This window comes from Panthera onca, chromosome B2, assembly GCF_046562875.1.
Source record: "Panthera onca isolate mPanOnc1 chromosome B2, mPanOnc1 haplotype 2, whole genome shotgun sequence".
Lineage (NCBI taxonomy): Eukaryota > Metazoa > Chordata > Mammalia > Carnivora > Felidae > Panthera > Panthera onca.
This window is the reverse complement of record NC_138343.1, coordinates 105,548,331-105,571,710: the sequence shown is the minus strand read 5'-3', so window position 1 is coordinate 105,571,710 and position 23,380 is coordinate 105,548,331. Positions and strand designations below refer to the sequence as shown.

At 38.6% G+C, this 23,380-nt stretch overlaps 1 protein-coding gene across 2 annotated transcripts in view; it reads left to right on the top strand.

Annotated features, from left to right (window-relative positions):
• The window catches only part of GOPC (golgi associated PDZ and coiled-coil motif containing), a 39,804-nt gene extending 26,312 nt beyond the window's left edge, over positions 1-13,492 (top strand). For both annotated transcript variants that reach the window (XM_078447253.2, XM_078447252.2), the window contains 4 exons: positions 2,681-2,776; positions 4,587-4,751; positions 6,931-7,111; positions 10,448-13,492. In XM_078447253.2, the coding sequence (XP_078303379.1) occupies positions 2,681-2,776; positions 4,587-4,751; positions 6,931-7,111; positions 10,448-10,578 (573 nt within the window). In that variant the 3' untranslated portion in view covers positions 10,579-13,492. The remainder of the gene's footprint in view (positions 1-2,680; positions 2,777-4,586; positions 4,752-6,930; positions 7,112-10,447) is intronic.
• Positions 13,493-23,380: the final 9,888 nt, after the last annotated feature.

Sequence of the window (23,380 nt, the reverse complement as noted above, 5' to 3'; positions counted from 1 at the left end):
CCTGTTTGGTCTTGAATTAAGGTGGAATTTGAGATCTGTGTCCAATCGTCTGTTTCTGTAGCTACCATTGTACAAGAGCTTTTCTATCTGGATAAATCTTTATTAAATTTCATTACTACAGCTGCCTGATAATAAAAGCCTTACCATAATAAAATTTATGCATGTCTGACTCCTACCCAATGGCTTGCATATCTTCATACCAGATAAAGCATGGCCTTAAACAGTTAAAGTATTTGTTGCCTCTGCAAAGATTATCATAAGAAGAATTGATATGTACGTGAACTTGGTGGGCAAAGAGTGAGAATTACAATGTCAGACATTGGGGACCATTAACTTCTAGGCAGTGGCCAAATGACAAAAATTATGCTAAATAAAGGCTTATGAACTTTAATCTGATAAACATGGGATTTTTTAATAAAATGGTGGACTGAAGATTTAACATTATTTTGACAAATTACTTTGGTATAGTGAAGAGGATATACCGGGAGAGGGCCTAATTAGAGTCGAGGAGATACGTTAGGAAGATACTTTAGTAAGCTGAGGAGAGAGTGATGGACAAAGAGGAAGTGTATTTGAGAGGAAGGACAGGTTTGAGAGAAATAGCATCAAGAGGACTTGGTGATTAACTGCTTTTGGTTAAGTAGGTGAATGAGAAGGAAGAGTAGTCTAGGTATTTGGTGTGGGCAGTTCAGTGAGATGATGGCATTCGTTTATAAAGCAAACAGAAGAAAGGAAGATTTGGGGGGAAATATGATGAGATTTGTTTTAGCATGTAGTGTTTGAGGTCCCATTGGGTCAAACAAAATGTGTCCCATTGGATATATGACTCTGGAATTTAGGAGAAGTCTGAGTTGAAGAAATATGAGGGAAATCATCTATCTGTTATAATCAAAACAATGGAATTGATTAACCCAGGGAAATGTGTGGAAAATAAAAAGAATAGGGGTTCTTGGGTGGCTCATTCGGTTAAGCGCCCGACTCTTGATTTTGGCTCAGGTCATGATCTCACAGTTCATGAGCTCGAGCCCCACATATAGGGTTCCTCACTGACAGTGTGGAGCCTGCTTGGGATTCTCTCCCTCTCCCTCTCTCTCTGCCCTTCCCACTCTCTCTCAAAATAAATAAATAAACTTAAAATATATTGGAAAAAGAAAGAAAAGACAAGAAAAGAAAAAGAATAGGAGGCCAAGGATGGAAAGAAACTTTTATGGAGTGAGGGAAAGAAATGGATCATTTAAAGGGAGGATTCTGAGATGGACCTGTCAGATATAAGCCATCTGGGAAAGTACTATAATAGAAACCAAGGAAAAGAGGGTTCCAAGGAGGTAGGGTGATGAACAGTATCAATTTTGTGCAAGGTTTAAGTAGGGTAGTAACTAAAAAGTGTGCATTAGATATAGCCATGTTGGTTGCCAGTGACTGTAGAGAAGACAGTTTTAATTAATGGAGCAGGTGGGGGCAAAACCCTAATTACAGTGACTGGAATAGTGAATGTGAGAGGCAAGGAAGTAGATGTAGTTAGGTTTGACTTCGTGTAAAGGTTAAGGAAAGATGGAAGGCAGATAATAAAAATAATAGGTGATTGCAGGGTTTTTATTTTGTTTTGTTTCATGTTTTTACGTGGATAGTGTTTTAAAGCTGGAAAAGGCTTAGAATTTGTTTATATGCAGAACAGGGCTGGAGCTTAACAGAAAGGAAAGAATAAAGGTACCAGAGAAAGAATTATTAATGGAGTAAAGTCCTTTATTTAAGAAGTAGACTCCAGAGCTCAGTAGAATGGAAAAGTAATTAGTGAACCAATTAGGAATTTGTTTTTCAGTTCTTCAGGTCCATCTCAGAATCCTCCCTTTAAATGATCCATTTCTTTCCCTCACTCCATAAAAGTTTCTTTCCATCCTTGGCCTCCTATTCTTTTTCTTTTCTTGTCTTTTCTTTCTTTTTCCAATATATTTTAAGTTTATTTATTTATTTTGAGAGAGAGTGGGAAGGGCAGAGAGAGAGGGAGAGGGAGAGAATCCCAAGCAGGCTCCGCACTGTCAGTGAGGAACCATTAGTTAAAATGGTTGTAGATCTTTATGATATTTTTATAATGAAAATAAACATTTTATCAACTTTTATTTCTTGAAGATATGTGCTCATCAGTTCATTCCTGGCAATAGTTTCCTTTGTAATGTCCTACCATTTAAAAGATGAGCAGTGTAGGGGCGCCTGGGTGGCTCAGTCGGTTAAGCGTCCGACTTCAGCTCAGGTCACGATCTCGCGGTCCGTGAGTTCGAGCCCCGTGTCGGGCTCTGGGCTGATGGCTCAGAGCCTGGAGCCTGCTTCCGATTCTGTGTCTCCCTCTCTCTCTGCCCCTCCCCCGTTCATGCTCTGTCTCTCTCTATCTCAAAAATAAATAAAACGTTAAAAAAAAATAAAATAAAATAAAAAAATAAAAGATGAGCAGTATAAAAAAATTACCCTAAGAGTGAGAAAATCATCTATACATTTCACTATATTAACAGAACAACTGTTTTCATTTTCCCATTTTACCTAGTAATTAATTTCTTAACACTTTACTGTGTATCCATTCCAAGAAATTAATAAAGATTTCTAAAAGCAACTTATATAGCATGGGTTTATTCTATTTGATATATCTTTTAAATAGTACTAATTTTTCTTCTTTTTTTCCCCTAATAAGGATCAAGACTCTTTAAAGAAAAGCCAAGGTGTTGGTCCAATTAGAAAAGTTCTCCTCCTTAAGGAAGATCATGAAGGCCTTGGCATTTCAATTACAGTAAGAAGTAGTGCTTCCAGTCTCCTTTTCTATAGTTATGTAGTCTAATCATGCTTCTGTGTTGGACATCCTTGGGAAACAAAGCGTTCTGGATATATTCTCTAAGTAAATAAGTTTATCCCCCTGGGCACCAACACTTTTGTGTAAACTTTTTTTTTTTTTTTTTTTTGGTATGTAAATCTTCCTAATGACCATTAAGTACTACTTTAGTAAAATTATTACTTTTTTCAGTGTAATTTAACATTTTCATTATGCCTTGGGTCATAGTTCTATACAATATCCTATTATTGCCTCTAGGAGCCTTTGGGAATGGATCTGTTTTCTTCTGTGTTAAATGGCTCCATATTGTATTGTTCTTTTCTCTGGAGTGTATGTGTTATCTTTCTCTTGTCTCATTTCTTTGCTGTCAGATTTCACTGGCTCTTGGGTCCAAATATCCTTTCTAAATCTGATGCCTTTACAAACATTTATCTTGGGCAACATTTCTGAGAGCAACCTGTTAGGAAAAAGTAATATATTTGGAGTCATTTGCTGTTGTTTAGTGCTTTGTTCCAGATGAATGAATAAGATGGCTTTACAACTATCTTTGATTTGGTAATACTTAGGCACTGTATAATACTTAGACACTTAGAACTATATAAGTTCATTTGCTTTTTGGTATTGCTTAATGTAGAAATTATTTTTATAATAACAAGTTTATCTGTTAAGGATTTATTGATTACCTACCTACCTTTTTGAATGCACTGCCCTCAAAGAGCATAAATTTTAGGAGAAGTAATACACATATATACAAATATAATACATATATATACATACACACACAACAAGCTAGAAAATGAAAGGCACCAAATAACTGCATTTCATCAATTCTTTGTTGCATATTTTTTCACATTTTAGTATCTCTGAAATTGAGATTACACTCTTAGAATGATTTTTGTAGTACATAAAATAATGGTATGTCTTACCATTCATAGTGATGTAGAGTTGATAAAATCTAACAGTGCTGTGGAATATTAATACATAGAATATTTTTATTTATGTTTAAAAGAGTTTAGCCAATATTTTGGCTTTGGAATGTGTTTAAGAAACCACATGCATGTTACTGTTTTATTCAGAGAAAACTTTTTGATACTTGTAATAATATATTTACCATTACCTAAGTAGCGAGTAATATTTTTTTTTTCAATATATGAAATTTATTGTCAAATTGGTTTCCATACAACACCCAGTGCTCATCCCAAAAGGTGCCCTCCTCAATACCCATCCCCCACCCTCCCCTCCCTCCCACCCCCCATCAACCCTCAGTTTGTTCTCAGTTTTTAACAGTCTCCTATGCTTTGGCTCTCTCCCACTCTTAACCTCTTTTTTTTTTTTCTTCCCTTCCCCTCCCCCATGGGTTTCTGTTAAGTTTCTCAGGATCCACATAAGAGTGAAACCATATGGTATCTGTCTTTCTCTGTATGGCTTATTTCACTTAGCATCACACTCTCCAGTTCCATCCACGTTGCTACAAAAGGCCATATTTCATTCTTTCTCATTGCCACGTAGTATTCCATTGTGTATATAAACCACAGTTTCTTTATCCATTCATCAGTTGATGGACATTTAGGCTCTTTCCATAATTTGGCTATTGTTGAGAGTGCTAGTAGCAAGTAATATTTCACTCAGCATTTATACAGTATAGATACTTATTGAAATGCATTTTTAAGAAGATATTTTATTGTTAGAATGGTATGTGACTATACAAAGAGTAAACTAATTGACTGCCCTTCACCACCCACCCCCCCGCTTTTTTTTTATTTTTGGCCAGGGTGGGAAAGAACATGGTGTTCCAATCCTCATTTCTGAGATCCACCCAGGGCAACCTGCTGATAGATGTGGAGGGCTACATGTTGGAGATGCTATTCTGGCTGTTAATGGAGTCAACCTAAGGGACACAAAGCATAAAGAAGCTGTAACCATTCTTTCCCAGCAGGTAAGTTCCCTTTATGTAATGAAAATTGGATCTATCAATTGGTTCCTTTTGAATCTATTGAATATTTTGTACTTCCTTAGGAGGCTTCTCCAGTCATAAAAGTGTTCATATATGGATACTAGGTTCCTTTGCTTTGGGCCTTTTATAGAACACATTCATCCAGATTTACTGAATAAAAAGCTTTTATTTGCCTTTTTCCACAGTTGTGTAACTTTTAGCAAGTTTGTTAAGTCCCCTGCTGCAGTGTCCTTATCTGAGAACTGTCAGGATTAAGTATGTTGATTCATTTAGGATGCTCAGAATAGGACCTGGTACTCAGGAAGCAAAACATCATTAATGACTAAAAAACACTATACAAATAGAAGGTATTATAGAAAAAACAATATGCTAGACATAGATTGGTTTCACAGTCATAAATGTTAGAACTGAAAGAGTCCTTAGAAATCATTTAGCCTATCCCTCTTATTTAAAATGAGTAAACTAAGGTTCTTAGGATTTAAATAATTTGCTCAAGGTTGCAGAGCAAATAAATTGTAGACTTTGGATTCATATCCACAAGTCATATTTGTTACCAGGTTAATTTAAGGTGGGTTGTTGTTGTTGTTGTTGTTCTGTTTTTTCCTTCAAGAATAGAGCTGAAGAAATTAGGTGTTGACAGTACATTGAGATTTTTGTTGGGTCATCAGTACGGAATTGAATCTGAAAGTTGAAAGTGAATTTATAGCTTGTTTGGTCCAACCATACATGTGGTGTAAATTTCTATGATATCACTAATCGAATATTTACATTAGAGGGGGACCTATTGATGATAAAGTAGTCCATTCTGTTGCTGTATATTGCTGATTTTTAGAAAGCTCTTCCTCATATTAAGCCTAGAATCCATTTTCATGACTATTATGCACAGACCTAATTCTTTAATCTAGAACTTTACTGAAGACCACTGAATTACACATCTATCCTCCGAAAATGGTATTTTTAAAGCTTATCTGCTAAGAGAGATCTAAGAATGCAACCCTATCCTCTTTGTTAGTGTTTTCTTAACCAAACTTGGCTATATCCAGTAGTGTAAGAATGAGATGAATGGCAGCTGTGATAAAGGAAATACAGACAGGCAGTCATAAACTTTTAAGGAAATGCCAAGCACATTTTAAAATTCTGAAGCAGGAGATTATTATTAAGACTATATTAAGACTATATTAAGACTATAATTAAGAGGAGAACCAAAGAGACTGACTTAGTGAGTGGCAGTAAAAAATGACATACTTTCTTTGGAGCAAAGGCAGGACATAATTTTCAGAATTGCAAATACCAGACTTGCGTATAGTGGTTATAGTCTCTTATTAAATGACTTGGAATGTTTTTTAAACATAAAATAATCTGTAACTTTTTCTCATATGCAAGGTTTTATTCAAGAATAGGGGTACAGATATTACACATTTAGTCTAGTAGAAAAAGCAAGGACTTTGGAGTCAAATTTCTATTTTTTGTTTCACTTGTTCATCATATTGGGAGAATTATCTGCTCTTTCCAGACTCACTCAGGTTTCTCATTCATGTAAAGGAGACTATACTACAATAGGGTTATTCTGAAGATTGAAGGATATAGTTTCGTATAATAAATATGATAATTACTATTATTAGTGACCAGATTACCTTAACACTTTGGTACTCAGTGAAAGTTAAGAAAAGGTTCAAGACCTGTTCAGTAACAACCAGGAAATCGTCATGTAAAGGTTTCTTGAATTAGTCAAGGAAAAGTTTGTGTGATGCCCTTAACTGCAACTTTACTATCTGCCTACTTAGATGGATTTGCCAAATTGCTGTGTAAAGTACAATATGGCAAAATGACTATTCAAGTGAATATTTGTTCCAGAATTTTGTAAGTTGAGTAGTTCAGCATCCTTTTTTTAGTTTAGATCTGTTAGCAAAAATACTGTCATCAGTAAAAAGAGCTACTGTAATATTAAAAGGAAATTACTTAGGATTCACGGGGTTGGTCTGGACATGATGACCTCTGTGTTCTCTTCCACCTCTTGAGAGTCTAGAATTTCATTATTTGTTGTCTTGAAAGGGAGCTACATCTGAACTCTCTTTCTCCTCATGCCTGTTACCCCAAGGAATTTGGAAATCCTTTTTGAGTACAATTAAAATAACTTCCTCATTTTCTTTCCTCATTTTAGAGAGGAGAGATTGAATTTGAAGTAGTTTATGTGGCTCCTGAAGTGGATTCTGATGATGAAAATGTAGAGTACGAAGATGAGAGTGGACATCGCTACCGTTTGTACCTTGATGAATTAGAGGGAGGTAGTAATCCTGGTGCTAGTTGCAAGGACACAAGCGGGGAAATCAAAGTGTTGCAAGGTAAAAATTACTCTAAAAGTTATTTTTAATATATTTATTGTTAGTAAACTTAAATAAGTTTTTTAAATGTTTACTTATTTTTGAAAGAGAGAGAGAGCACAAGTGGGAAAGGAGCAGAGAGAGAGAGAGAAGGAGACACAGAATCTGCAGCAGGCTCCAGGCTCCGAGCTTTCAGCACAGAGCCCGATGTGGGGCTTGAACCCACGGTTCATGAGATCATGACCTGAGCCAAAGTCGGACACTTAACCGACTGAGCCACCCAGGCATCCCTATTATTAATAAACTTTTAAAATACAGATTTTAGATTTCTTTGGTAACACTGTTTTAATGATGGGGAAGCCATCATTAACAGAATGAATGAATGAACAGAATGAACAGAAAACTATAAGCAAACAGAAACTTTGCTTATAGTTTTATTGTACACTGGTCACTATGCCAAAATTTTATTTACATAGAAGTTCTTCTGGATTCTTTTTGGACTTTAAGACAAGTGTATTACCAGTTACTGAACTACATGAGATCCTGGAAAAATAAAAAAAATTCAAGTTTTCGGGACTGAAGTAAAAACCAATATGCCTTTTAGAATAGATTTATCTTAGTGTCATCTTGCTATCTTAATGCAGATTCTTCTCTCATAATACAGTGATTTATAGACTAAATATGAATATGTTATTAGACTGTGGTGATTGTTATTAGAATCCAGATATGTGATCTTGAGGATTTTTGGGTTAATTCCTTTGCTATTATTTACACATATTTTAAAGAAAAATTCTACATAGAGAATTTTTTTCTTTTTTTTTTTTTTTACGTAGAGCAGTGGTTCTTAAATTGTGATCCATGGATCTCTGGGGGTCCCCGAGACCCTTCTAGGGGATTCGTGAGATAAAAACTGTTAATAATAATGCTAAAACATTATTTGTGGGTTTTTTGAATCGATATTTGCACTGATGGTGCAAAAGCAATGGGAGTAAAGCTACTTTTGCCTTAGTACGAATCAAGGCAGTGGTTCTACTACTATAGGAATCGTTTTCTTCCTTGCCATCTACTCTGAGTAAGAAAAAAAAAAAGACAGTGACAGTTTCATGAAATAGTAAAATTAACTGTTCATTTTATTAAATCTTGACCCTTGAGTACATGTCTTTTTTAATACCATGTGTTACAAGATGGGAAGGATGCATAAAGCACCGAGTCTGCATGCTGAACTAGGATGCTGGTCTCAAAGAAGAGCACTTAGTGATTAAGTAGCTAGCTGAAGTAGCCATTTATTTCATGGAAGATGATTTTTTACTTGAAGAATGATAAATTATGGTTGTTCAGGCTATTTGGCAGCCATTTTCTTTCAAAGGAACAAAGCGAGTCCATCACTTCAGGGAAAACAGCTGACAGTATTTATTGCCAATGATAAAATGTCAGCTTTCAAGTGACAATTAGAATTTTGTAAAACATGCATCACCCCACCATAAGCTTGATAGCTTTCCAGTGCTTAACTTGTAAAGTAAGATTGGTGGTAATGTTAATAAATGTGATTTTTTTTTGATATAGTGAAATGAAATTTGTCAACCTTTGGAATTGCTACATGACTCAGTGATCTAATATTTCTCAAATGACCAGTGTATGATGTTACAAAATCCTGCATGGGTAAAAGCCATTCAAATCGCAAGATAGACCAAGGGATTTTGATGTAACAGAATGTGAACAGTTTACTGATATGGTTTCAAGTCTATGGTGTCAAATTTTGGTATAATATCAAAGAATATTGACAGTTATCTGAAAAGGCTATTAAAACTAGTCTTCTCCAGGTGCCTGTGTGGCTTAGTTGGTTAAGCGTCCGACTTCGGCTCAGGTCATGATCTCGCAGTTTGTGGGTTTGAGTTCTGCGTTGGGCTCAGAGCCTGGAACCTGCTTCGCATTGTGTCTCCCCCTCTCTCTGCCCCTCCCCCACTCATGCTCTGTCTCTCTCTTTCAAAAATAAACAAACATTAAAAAAAACCAAACCTAGTCTTCTCTTCCAGCTATATATCTGTGTGAGGATGAACTTTTTATACACTTGTTACAGATGGAACAGAGGCAAATAAGAAAATCCAGCTTCTAGAACGCCAGACTTTAACGATATTTGTAGAATTGAAAATTATGCTCCTCTTCTGACTGAATTTTTAGAAAATGGAGTTATTTTCCCTAAGGCAAATGCTGTTCATGTTAACATTTGTTGGGCTTATTTTCATTTTTAACAAAGTAATAATTTTTTTAGATTTCTCAGTTTTAATTACTAATATGGTAAACGCCATTAACCCACATAACATTAATAAACCACATGAACAAAAGTCTTTGGAGCCCTCAGGACCTATTAAGAGTGGAAAGGCATCCTAACACCAAAAAAAAATTGAGAACGTCTGGTATAGAGTTCTTTAGTGAACTGATGAACGGATGCCCTTCTGATAAGCCTGGATCTTGTGAATTCTCTACGTGGACACAGCAGTAGCAGTTGTGTTCTCCCCGTGCATCTTGATCAAAACTATTGTGGCAGTATGTCAAAACTTTACACTGTTGGTCTGCTTTCCCTATGATTTCATTGTCTTTTATCCTTTCTACTATCTGTTGGGATTAGAAGGCTTTGTCCCTCCCTTTTTTGCAGCTGAGGCTAAAAGACTTCTCTGTCACCTGTGTGAATTGCAGACCACTGAAAGTGTGACTCATATAACTAAAATGTATGCTCTTATGATATATTACTATTAACGGACTCAAACCACAAAATATATCCATTGGTTACTGTTTAGCACATGTCCAGACTTCATAGCTCACTAAGTAGATGACATAATCAACTCTGATTTATTTGCAAGCCGAGTATGTATTTTTTAGATTTACCAAAATTTGTTTTAAATGTTATCTGGACGTTGTCTTGCCAACAGCCTAGATTTTTAGCAGTAGGCTAGCCTGTGCCTTAGTGCACTGTAGTTAAATAATCTGAAAGCAAAATGTAAAAGAAACATATAACTTACTGTTCAATATATATTTGTATAAGTGGAATTAACTGAATTTTACGATTGTTTGTATCAGTTCCAAGTTTCACGGAAATTCTGGTAGGACATTTTATACAATTTTTTGATAGGTCCAATAAATAATATGAAAAATCTGTACAGTGTTTGATATCTGCTGTAAGAAGAAAGAATTCCTCTGTCAGAAATTGCTAACTTGACTAATTTAGGCCCCATTATTTACCTCATTACTATTACTAGTTATAGTGGGTACTCCTTTGTTTTTGCTCAGTAAAATTGCAAGACTCCTTTCAGATTAGATAGAAAGGTTCTATCTTTTTTTTTTTTTTTCTCTTTCTTTCAGGATTTAATAAGAAGGCAGTAACTGATGGACATGAAAATGGAGATCTAGGAACTTCAAGTGAACCTCCTGTAGAAGACAGTGCTTCTAAACTAGACGATCTGCACAGTCTGTATCACAAAAAATCTTACTAAATTGACTGTCTCTCCAGACAAGATTCTTAATCAGACTCTTCTGAGTTTGGGGCACTAGGGAAGACGGTGACAGAGACTATACAAGATCAAGGGAGGCTTGTAGCCTAAATGAAAGGCGGGTACCTCAGGGCTTCATGTGAACAATTCTAAATGCATAAAACTCCTGTTTTCTGTGGTATACCATAATTAGCTATTGCATGTAAAGCGATTTTGATTTTCCTAAAATTGTAAAGCACCAAAGCATGTGTTTCCCAAAGGGATATTACTAGGCTCTTAAGTACCAAATGAAGCACTACTGTTTTATTTGGCTCCTTTTCTAGTTAGTAGAAGGACCGTGCTAACCGGCATTTATAAGAAATAGCCTTTAAATACAAGAATAAATGAATCCATATTATATATTCCAGAATGTTAAGTGTGGTATTTCAGAGGACAGAACTTAACTCAATGAATTGCAGAAATGTAGGCTTGACTTAATTTTTTTTTTAAACTAGAAGAATGGTTTTAGTTTTTTTATTTAATTTATTGTGCATCCTGATATCTAAATCAGTTCTTAATGATCATTTATTGTAATGAGTTTGCCTTTCAGCTTTATTCAATGCAGTACAAAATAGTTTTCTTTAAGCAATCCTTTATCAATCAATGCTGCACTAGAAATACTTCCTGAAAAGTTATTGTACATTGTACTTTTCCTGGTTTTTAAAAGAAATGCAGATGAGTATAAAATATCTGTTCTCAATTATGTTGATCTGTGTGCATGGTATTGGAGCATTACATTATTAATGTTTAGAGTCAGATTTTTTTTTTTTCTGGAATCCACGAAAGACAGTTTTCTACATTTTGAGTTGTTCATAAAGTTTGTCTTGTTGTGATAGTCTTGGCACTTACAGATACATTTTTCTGGCAGTAAAAGCTCAAATTTATTTGTCAGTGAAGTGCATTTCATTCAAACAGCAGTTTTCTCTCAGAGTAACTAATTTGCCAGTCATCTAAAAAGCCAAGGCACTGGTGGGCAAGATAAGGCGAAGACATTTCAATACCGGAATTGTTTTGGTTGGCTTTTCATCTCAGTGTTTGACTGAAGTGCTCTCATATGCAAACTACAGATTTGTTTCTCTTATCCCGGGATTAAGCATGGAGGGCCTGTTTTCTTAGTTACTGCTCTTGGAGGCCACACTGTACCTTGCTGGGGAAAGTGAAAACATTGCATTTAAAGAGGTGATAGTTTTGCCAATATCACAGTTTTAAAGGATGTATGTTTAAGGGAATATTAAGTGGAGGAAAGCCTGCAGGCTTTAGAGTATTATCAGTACCTTCATGTCTAATAGTCAGATGTTATGTGATGTAAAACACATTTTTTTTTTCTTTCCTAGATGCACTATATATTTGTTCATAGGTAAATCTTTACAATGTATATACTTTATTTGGTGGTTTTGCTATTTATAAATTTGATGTTTTAACTATTGCTCCTTTATGGTTTGTTTTGGGTGGTTTTGTTCATCTGTATATCACCATGTTAGTTTATAATAGAAATGCACTTCCTAGTGTATGTTGTTACTGATATTAAAATACCTTATAGTGTAACGTTGCCTCCAAGCGGAAGCTAGTATTTAATTGTACAACCAAATAAGCAAGCTATATGTTATTGTTTGTTCCTGACAGGCTAGGCCTCTTAAAAGAAGAAAAGAGTTTTTCCCTTATGCATTTCCCCCTGTACCAAACACATACCCCAGGACTGACATGGGATCTGCAAACTAGATTTCAGCCGGTATATTCATTTAGCCAAAAAAAATTACATTGTAGCGTATCTGAAAACATTTTTGTTGTGACTCAAAACCATATTCTTATTTTTTTAAAATGCAGCCTGGGATGGGATGACCATGGCATTTTTTTTGGAGAATATCCTTTATCCACTAGGTAGAATCCTTAGGAAATATTAGCTGAAACCTTTTGATTTTCAAGAACAATCTAGAAAGTCCACAAAGAGTTTTTCTAAGAACCTTCAATTGGCATTTCTACTTAGACGCTGCTTAATAGGAATCCTATGGGGTGGTTATGACATAAACTCCTTTCAAGGATTGAAGATCAGAATGAAAATTTTCCCCGATAGTTTAAAATTGCACAAGTCCGTCCCTTTTCATTCCTGCTTCACCTTGGTTTGCAAAGTCTACGTGAGAGCCCTGTTGCTCAGATGCTACCGTGAGCTTCCTGGCAGGTGTTTAGAAAGTACCCAGTTAAAAGTTCATTTTAGAATATATGGTCTCTGGGGGGTGAGCTAAGAATTATAAACTAATGAGAAGCGGCTTTTATATTTTCACATTTATAGGGAAGAAATCTCTAACACTCAAGTTTCTAGGGCAAAACCAAACAGAAAAGAACTGTTGCAAAGCCATCACGGTTAAAAGGAAAAAGAAAAATATACACATTCACAAGTGGAATAGCTGAGAAAAAATGTTCGACAGAACGTGAGGCTTGTGTGTATGTGCGTATATATGTTTACACTTTCGCCTCTAAAATTCTCTTCGGTGGTATCTGTTGTGAATATGATGGAGCAAAACCATTTGGGTCTTGAGGCTTGTTAAAGCAGGTTTAAGAGAGATGAAAATGTTGTGAGTCTCGGTAATTACAACTGAATAGTTGTCACAAGGTAACACAGCTTGTGCCTGGTGCTGGTTTTATTCCCCACACGGTGGACTTACTTTGTTTTCCTGTTAAAAACAAAATATATTGATTCGTGTGTAAGCCGCACATTATTTGACATCTTTATTATGTAATCCACTATTCCACCTGTTCAGTCTTCCACTTACGGTTGGCCTCAGATCTATAGGATTTATGACAAATGTATTATATCTAGTTAAGTTGAGTTTAATATTTTTTTATTAGCCTGTAAATAAAGATGGCATCTTCTACATTAAAATGTGTTGATCTCATTTTTAAAAAAATAAACATTTTAAGTTTCTTTCACATTCAATATTTTGGTTTCTTTACTTCTAGTAACTTCTGTCATTTGCACCAAGAGGTCCTAAAGTCCATGTAAAGGATGAAACCCAGTTCCTATATTGAAATGTTTTTTTTTTTCTTTTTTCTTTTTGTAGTAGTTAACTGTTTGATCTTAGGAACTGTTTACTCTGGCTTAGTTAAAAACATGTTGGTTGGCAGGATCTGTCAGATCTGTCAGAGCAACTGTGGGACCAGTGTTTTGTTGAAACTTAGCAGATGGCAAATACTCCAGCCTCCTTGGGTTAGTTTTGTGTTGCAAATCTTGATAGTCAACGGTTATCTCAGAGGATAACATTGAAACAAACTAGAAAACCAATCCTCTTAGATACACCATGTAAGAGGACAGTCTTCCATTTTATCACCTGAGCCTACAGGTTTGGAAGTTCCCAAATTATGTGTAAAATAACCTTTAGAAACCTCTGGAAACATTATTCCGTTTCCTTGTCTCAGAAGTTTAACATGTGGTCGCTTACAGTCAGCCTAAGAACTGGGGGTAAAATACCTTTTCTTTGCTAAAGGGTTTTTGAGGTCAATCAGGAAGATAAACTTACAAATGATATTTTCCTCTAAGTGTTAATGAATACAAATCATATTTCGGAAAATTACTTGAGTTATGAACATTTGGAAATACGTATTTTTGGTCGTTGACTAACCTTGATTTAGTTCTAATACGATACGCTGTCAGCTTAAACTCCCAGTTCACTAAGCAGTTTGGAAGTCTTTTCCCCAGAATTCATCTGCATAGCATGTTTAGTTTATGAAAGGTAAAAGATTATTTACCTTTTCATTCTTAACCAGTGTTCTATTCTAGGTGGTTTTACAACTTTTTTTTTTAAACTGAAAGTGTTGCTAGTTACCATGTGCTGTTGGTGCTAAATATTTGATGATAAATCTTTTTCAGGTGTGTTTGGAGAGCTGTAGCCCTGTGATGGCAGCCAGGAGAATGTGTCTCCTGGATCTCCAGCAAGAGGAGCACAGCGACTCCAGGCCGCCCTGCCGGCTGCTGGGCTCTGAAATCCAGTCCTGCCTTAACACCGAGACTCCCGCTTCTCCAGCTGCTGCCATGACGCCGGTATCATGAGCCCTTGACTTTGGCTTGAGGACTCCCTGACGGTCTTGCCAGACTCCTGTGGAATTACATGATCATCTGAAGTGCTTTTTTTTTTTTTTTTAAATTTTTTTTAATGTTTGTTTATTTTTGAGACAGAGCATGAGCAGGGTAGGGGCAGAGAGGGGGGAGACACAGAATCTGAAGCAGGCTCCAGGCTCTGAGCTGTCAGCATGGAGCCCTATGCGGGACTCGAACTCAACAAACCGCAAGACCATGACCTGAGCCGAAGTTGGATGCTTAACCGACTGAGCCACCCAGGTGCCCCTGAATTGCTTTCACCCAACCTTCCTTCCTTCCTTCCTTTCATTCAGTTGAGCTCATAACTGCATCAGAGTCTAGTTGCTTCCAGCTTCCCCCTAAACCCAGCTTCTGTTCTAGTTTTTCTCACCAGTGTTGCCCCTAATCTGTTACACAGTGGACCCCTTCTTGGTCTTGGTGTCTGCTTCTTGGAGGACCCCCGGCTAACACAAGTGGACCAGGAGTGAGATCTGAGGAAACAGGCTAATAGATTAGGAACTGGCTCATGTCCCACCCAGAGGATGAAGAGAATGACCTGCTCGGTAAGTGGGGCTACATATAGTCCTTGGCATGAGGTCATGGCTCAGTTACTAAGTATTTCTTAGATGGTGTGCCTGAACCTGTTATCCTTAGAAAGGCCTACCTGCAAAGTTCACCTTTGGCTAGTGTCCAGCAATTTGGATTTCAGGAGTGTACCCCCCGCTTTCACCCCCATTCCGTAACTGGTAAGAACTGTGCCTGAAACCTTTATACAAACAATAAGACTTAGGTTGAACACCAGCTTTCCTTCTGGGAATCTGGAATTTTGATACATGCTAGGCAGTGCCTATGTAACTGAGCCAAATAAAAACCCTGGACTCCATGCCCAGGCTCAGGTAAGCTTCCCTGATGGACAGTATTTTATGTGTTACACGTCACTGCTGGAGAATTAAGCTCATTCTGCGTGACTTAACTGGAAGGAGATTCTTGGAGCCTGTGCCTGGTTTCCTCTGGACTTTGTTCATATGCCTTTTCCCTTTGCTGATTTTGCTTGGTGTTCTTTGTAATATAGTTGCGAGTGTAGTTCCATGCTTAGTGCTGTGGGCCCCTCTAAGCGCCCCCTCCCCCTCAGACCGTAACTGTTACTCTTGGCTGCTTGGCCAGTAACAGGCTTAAATCCTAGCATAGCCTGGCTGTGGATGTGCTGGGTCTGGTAAGGGAGAAAAGAGACTAGAAATCAAAAGTGTAGGAATTAGCTCGCATATACTGGCAGGTGCCAAGGATGTGCTACTGGGGTTGGATTTTGAGACTGCTTGATCAAAGACTAAACTGTTAAAAGAATTCAAATTGAAAAAAATAATCCACACCTAAAACATAAGGATACGGAACATTTGAAAGTGAAATGATCAAGAAGATAACACTGGGCATATATTCCAGAGGCCAGCTTAGATAATTATTCAAATCAGAGAAAATAGGCTTCAAGGGAACAAAAAGCATTATCAGTGATAGAGAAATCTACTTAAATTCTTAAAGAATCAACTCTCAGTACAAAGTTAAAATAATTCTAACTTGTATATACAAATTTAAAAATGCCTCAAAATATATAAAAGAAAAATTAACAACCACTAGAAAATTCTAAAAAGCCATCACAGCAGTGGGAGGTTGCAACAAAACTTCCAAAGAATTCAGGAAGGAAGGAAGATTTGAACAGCAAAAGTAACAAGATTGTTTTAAAGTTCAAGTTAAGACACTATGTGATTGTAAAAGACTTCTGGCTTATAAGTAGGGAGATGAATGAATGGAACTGTAAGAAAGAAAATTAGATCCACGAAGTGTAAACTACACATAGACACAAACTTGGGATTCTATGCCTTGGAACGGTAAAGGCTGCAATTTGTCAAAATGCCAGCAGGGGGCAGCAGATTCCAAATGTGATATTCTACTGCCTATTAGAGCTGGAAGGCTTTATGAAGATTGCCAAATAAAATACTCTTGGGAGGATGAATAAAGTGAGAACTAGAGAAGTTATATTATTTGTGCAGGGTTATATAGCTAGTAAGGGTCAGAGGCAAACCCCTCTCTTGATTCTAATTTAATAGGCCACGTTGAAAGGGAGAAAGGGAAATACAGGTAAAATTGTTGGCTTTTCAGTCTTTCTCCCCCAGTAATTACTTCTTCTTTTTAAAAAATGTTTGTTTTCGAGAGAGAACATGAGCAGGAGAGGGGAAGACAGAGAGAGAGTGAGAGAGGAGACAAAGGATCCAAAGCAGGCTGTGTGCAGACAGCAGAGAGCTAGATGTGGGGCTTGAACTCATGGAGATCATGACCTGAGCCAAAGTCAGATGCTTAACTGAGCCACCCAGGGGCCCCTATTTCTATTTTTTAAAAATGGTGCAAGGTTTGATGGAGCCTAGGATTGATTCAGTTTTGATTTTTAAGAGTGATGGTTGAACTGGATTTGAATTTCACTAGAAATAGCTTTTCTGCAGTTGAGTGGCTGTTAGAATGCAGGAAATCCTCACATTACACAGCAGAGCCACAGACCCTTCAGACTCCAGCATTTCCTCCCCCGCTCTTTGCTCTTCTGCACAGGGTTCCCACCATCTCTAGGGAGCAAGGTGGCAACAGGGTATTTGTGACAATTTGTGTCATTCTCACCATTGTTAAGGGCATTTTTTACATCTGCCTAGGGCTGTAACAAATGAGTTGTCTGCTTCTGAAAGCAGAAAAATAGAACTAAAAAAAAAAAAATCAAAAACGAATTTTCCAGGGAAAAAGACAAATAGATGAACTGCTGGCTAAACTAATAATGCAAAAAGAGACTAAAGGCAAATGTACAAAATAGGAAGGGAGAAATCACCATAACAAAAGCAGAAAATGAAAAGATAATAAAAAACTATTTTGTTCAATTCCACATGAACAAATTTGAAAATTTTTCTAAGATAGTGTGATTTATCATTCTCCAAAACCGAAGTTTTAAAATCTAAACAGATCTCCGTGGAAAAAAATTGTCAGTGCTTGCCTCCCCCCAGTACCACAAATATATGGTTTCATGGGGCAATGCTACCAAATGTTTGAAGAGCAGATAATTTCAGTGCCTAGCAAGAGAAGAACCTAAAAGAAGAAAATGAAATTGTTTTTGTCAAGCTAATAAAACCCGATAAAGCTTGATACAAAGAAAATGAGAAGACCCATCTCTCAAAAGAACATTCATGTAAAAATCCTAAATAAAATGTTACCGATGTGAATTCAGCATAGACACACATGCCATAACTATGTAGGACATCCAATGATATAATTAATCATATGGCTGCATCTAGAAAGGGATTCTAGGCAAGAAAATCATTTGCTTCCAATTCCATAGATGCCGAAAAGTCATTGATAAAAATCCGACACGAATTCTTGGTGAGGAAAAAAAGGAATGAATGGATGCATTTTTAATATACACCTCAACATCATCTATTACTACCCCTAAGCCAGCATCATACCGAGTAGGGAGATACTAGAAGCATTGAATATCATGGTAGGGGAGGTATTGCCAATGGAACTAAGTGTACATGTCATGTTGTAAAGGAGGCTGCAATAACCCTATTGGCAGATGTGATCACATTCCCAGAAAAACAAAGAGCATTAGCTAAATACTACTGGAAACAAGGAAATTTAGTAAAGGAGAATATAAGCAGAAATCATGGGACACCTGGGTGGCTTAGTTGGTTGAGCATCTGACTCTTGATTTCGGCTCAGGTCACGATCCCAGGGTCATGGGATGGAGCCCTGTGTCGGGCTTTGTGCTGAGCATGGAGCCTGCTTGAGATTCTCTCTCTCTCTCTCTCTCTCTCTCTCTCTCTCTGTCTCTCTGCCCCTCTCCCCTGCTCGCACTATGAAAAAAAATTTTTTTAATGTTAAAAAATATCAGAGGAAGAAAAAAAATTAATAATTTAAGGTATTTTTAATTAAAAAAATACCCATATATATACAATAGCTAATACCAACATGGTGCCTACTATGGGTCAGGCACTGTTTTCAGGGTTTTACATGTAAGAACCAGTGTAATCTTCACAACTCCATGGGGGTATATTCTATTACCATCTCCATTTAGAAATAAGGATATGGAGTCAGAGACAGGTAAAATAATGCTTTCTTGGTCATATAACTACAGCAGAATTTGAACGCAGGCAGTCCAGTTCCAGAATTCATACTTTTCCCCTCTAAAGCCATATTGGTCCTCGATCTATAAAAGGAGGGGCGTGCTACCATTCACGATGGTAACGACAACAAAAATCACCTGAACATAATTTAAACAAAAAGTGTGCAGTACTTACATGAGAACCATTTAAAATGCCCCGAAGGGATGCAAAAGAAGCCTTGGACAAATGGACAAGATTACTACGTTTTGGACATATAACCAGTGTATAGCCATGTGTGACCAACGATTACATCAGATGAAGAATGAATGAAGCTGAGACACATGGAAATTCTAAGTCAAAGAGATCATTCTGGGAAGAAAGGGGACAGGTAATGAAATGGGCTTGGGATGTTAAGGGAGAATGCTTTACACTTGAGAGAGATTTGAACAAGTTTATAGGCCAAGAGGAAGTCATCGGTTGAGAGGGAGAAGATGAAGACAAGGGAAAGGGGGATAGATAACGAGCAAAGTCTGAGGTGAGGGAGAAGGCAATGGGGATTAGGTCACCGGTGAAGGTTTTGAACGCCTTTCCCGTGGAGACAGAGGGGAGAAGAAAAGGACTGGATTGGACGCAGTTTTCTGTGGGAAGAGGGATGGAGAGGCAGTTATAGGATCAGATTTTAATGGCCACTAGGTGAAGGAGCGTGGCGAGGCCTCAGTAAGGGGAAGGTGCGGAGAGTGGCACTGCTTTGGAACAGTTGCTGAGGGGGATGGGAAAAGAAGCGGATCAAAGATCAGTTGGATAAGGTTGAGGAAACTAGGAGTTGGTAAGAGTCCGTGCGAATCTTTTCCTGCTGCTGTGGACATGTGGGGATGGTATGTTGAGGGGTCCTGAAGGATTGGGGTTTCTGGGAAGACAACAGAGTGAAAATGCTAAGACAGAACAGTTCAAGTGACGGATGGAAAGGAAATGCAACTTAAAAAGTTTAACAACCAGGGGCGCCTGGGTGGCTCAGTCAGTTGAGCGTCTGACTTCGGCTCAGGTCACGATCTCAAGTTTGTGAGTTCGAGCCCCTCATCGGGCTGGGCTCTCTGCTGTCAGCACAGAGCCCACTTTGGATCCTCTGTCTCCCTTTCTCTCTGCCCCTCCCCTACTTATGTTCTCTCTCTCTCAAAAATAAATATTAAAAAAAAGTTTAACAACCAGAGGCAAATGATATCTGGGCATCCAATATCTTCATGAGGTCCACGAATAAGTAGGAGGAAAGGTGAGGAATCCGAAGAATAGGAGATTTGGGGCAGACAGAATTAGTAAGAGTTCAGATCCGACAACAAGAGTGTGGACATGTGTGGAGGTAGTTTCAATGGAGTGGAGGTTACTAGAGGAGACGTCAGAAAACCATGCAAGTGACCATGCTGGACACTGACCTCTCAGTGTGACTATAGGGAAGGAGCGGGGAAGACCGTGAGTGAGGCAAAAGTCCTCAGTGAATGGGGCACCTGGTTTGGAAGATATTAGATGCCACAGCGGGGGGGGTGGGGGGGGTGGGGGGGGAGGGAAGAAGGTGGCAGAGCTGGGGGGCATGGGTGTCACCAAGGGAGAGGATTTTGCACGCCGGAGAGAGAGGGTGAATGGATGGGAAGTGGGTGTCAGAGGAAGGCATGTAATGCCCCCTGGCCACAGCGAGTGCAGCCAACTGTTGAGGAGACAAGGTGACCTCCGGTTGAAAAGGACTCTAAGGGAAATGGTGTCGGAGGGCATTTAGGCTTCAAATTGGGTGGGGAGAAAGGAGTTAATAGGTATTGATCGCCTGCTGTACGCAAAAGACCGACATAAATTAGTCTTCCCGGCAGCCCTTGTGTCATCATTTCTACTTTGGGATTAAGAAGTGGGTTCAGAAATCACAAATGTCAAGAGGTGAACTGGGGCCCCACTAAAAATTTTAAGTTTGATCATTTCTAGCTGCTGGTCGGGGGGGGGGGGGGGTGCCAAACCAGGAGTGCTTAGGAGCGCTCCACCAAAGAAACGAAAGACCGAGAGGACGTGTGGGAGCAAAGAAAGGACATTATTTCATTGGCTGTAGCTTAAATCTTAGTTGGCTGCTCGTCACCGGTTGTCCTTAGCATTTGATTTTGAAACCTTGGGACACTTACAGGTTTAGACTTTGGGTTGCATACGTAGGCCACCATAGCATTACAGCCACCTCAGTAATGGGCTTCTTGTTCAACTGAGCACCAAAAATGCGCTTGAAATCATGTGGTTAAAAAGATTAAATCCCAGGTTAGACCTGAGTTCTAAATCCTGTACTGTTTGAAATAAACATGGTATTCCCTACCTGTTGGGGAGACATCATTCCAAGCAAGATGAGATAAAAACCTGTCTATAAGTTCCTAGGGATGTTAGAGAAAAGAAAACCAAAATTCTCTAGAAGGTCCAGCTAATTTTTAAAAATAAGGGGACGCTGCCTTGGATGGCTCGGTTGGTTAAGCGGCCAACTCTTGATTTCGGCACAGGTCATGATCTCACGGTGCCTGAGTTCGAGCCCCACACTGGGCTCTGAGCTGACAGTGCGGAGCCTGCTGGGGATTCTCTCTCTCTCTCTCTCTCTCTCTCTCTCTCTGTTTCTGCCCCTCCCCCACTCATGCTTTTTCTCTCTCTCTCAAAATAAATAAACCTGGAAGGAAGAAAGGAAGGAAGGGAGGGAGGAAGGAAGAAAGGAAGGAAGGAAGGGAAAAAAAGGAAAAGGAGAAAAGGAAAAGAAAGAAGGGAATTACTCAGAGAAGAAACTTTAAAACAGAGTGACAAACACTGGAGTGGAGGCTCTGGACATCCCCAGATGGTGGGAGGTTTTTGGTTAGTCAGGTGCTATTTAACCTCCTTGAAGGGATAGCAGACAAGATTTGGGGTTAGGCATGACAGGAGTTGGAACAGTGAAAGGATGAACCTAAAAAAATCTGCCCGATAAAACAGACAACAAAGGATGAATGGCCCTGGAGGACAAGGAAGTCTACTCTGAGAGACTAAAACCCAGGGCCTGTGCCTCACACAGGTTTGGGTCTAAGTTTTTGGCACAGTCTAGGAACCACCAACCCAAAAGTTAAACTAAAAACTGGTGCAGGGTTGATATTCCTGGTGTTAGTGTTGGCAGATTTAGCAAATAAGAATACAGGACACGTGGGGCACCTGGGTGGTTCAGTCGGTTAAGCGTCCGACTTTGGCTCAGGTTATAATCTCACAGTTCCTGGGTTCGAGCCCCGCGTAGGGGGCTGGAGCCGGGAGCCTGCTTCGGATTCTGTGTCTCCTCTCTCTGCCCCTCCCTTGCCCGCACTCTTTCTTTCTCAAAAATAAACGTTAAAAAAAATTAAGTACAGGACATGAATAATTTTTAGTATAGATATGCCCCAAATATTACACAGAACATACACTAAAAAATTGTTTGTTGTTTCTCTGAAATTCAAATTTAACTGGATATCCTGTATTTTATCTGGCAGCCCCACCCGGTGTACCTGCCAGAGATGCAAAACCACCCAGCCAGGACAGTATCATGAGGTTTTTCACAAGGAGGAAAAAGCCCTGCTACGGGAAGGGTCACAAGAAGAAACGTGAAACCAAAGACAGAAACCATCATGAACGAGATCAGTAGGAACAACAGGACAGAGCCTCAAGAATTCTCATTCGTTCATTGAGCAAATATTTATCGGGCACTGTTCTAGGTGCTGGGGACTTGCAGGGAACAAAACAAAACTCCTGTCCCTCACGGGATATCACCTGGTGCAGGAGACTGAGAACAATAAACACAAATGTGCACTGTGTTAGACAGCGATAAATGTTCGGAAGAAAAGTAAAGCAGGAAGGGAGATACGAACTGTGCGGGGGAGAACTCTGTAGTTTTTACACGGCGGGGGGGGGGGGAAGAGGACCCCATGGAGATTATGTCTGAGTGCAGACTAGCAGGAAGTGAATGCATGCAGATATCTGGGGGAAGAGCTTTCCAGGAAGAGAGAGCAGCACATGCAAAGGTTTCAGGACTGGTGTGTCCCTGGTATGTTCCAGTGACAGCTAAGAGGCCTGTGTGGCTGGAGTGGGGCGAACAAAGAAGTAGGAGATAAGGTCTGACGGGTGGCAACATGATGGGGTGGGGGGGTGCACGTCACAGACGTGTCCTGTCCAATACAGCAGCCGGTAGCCACATGCGGCTATTTACATTCAAATAAACTGAAGTTCAAGGAAACCAAAAATGTCTTCCTCACTCAGTCCAGCCACATTCAAGTGCTCGATGGCCATGTGTAGTTAACGAGAACCACACTGAACGACTCAGAGAATGTTTCCTTCATTATGAAAGTTCTACTGCACGGCACTGACCGAGCCTTATAAATCATCGTACACTGTGGCTCTTACTCAGAGATGAAGGAAACAAGACAATCAGAAAGAGGATATGAAATTAGTATGTTTCAAATGATTAAACGAAGGAATCAAAGCCCAAGAAAATACTGCAAGTGTTTTAAAAAAAAGGCATATTTGAAAAAGAATCAACATAGAAATTTTTTAAAAATTGAAATTAAAACCGCAA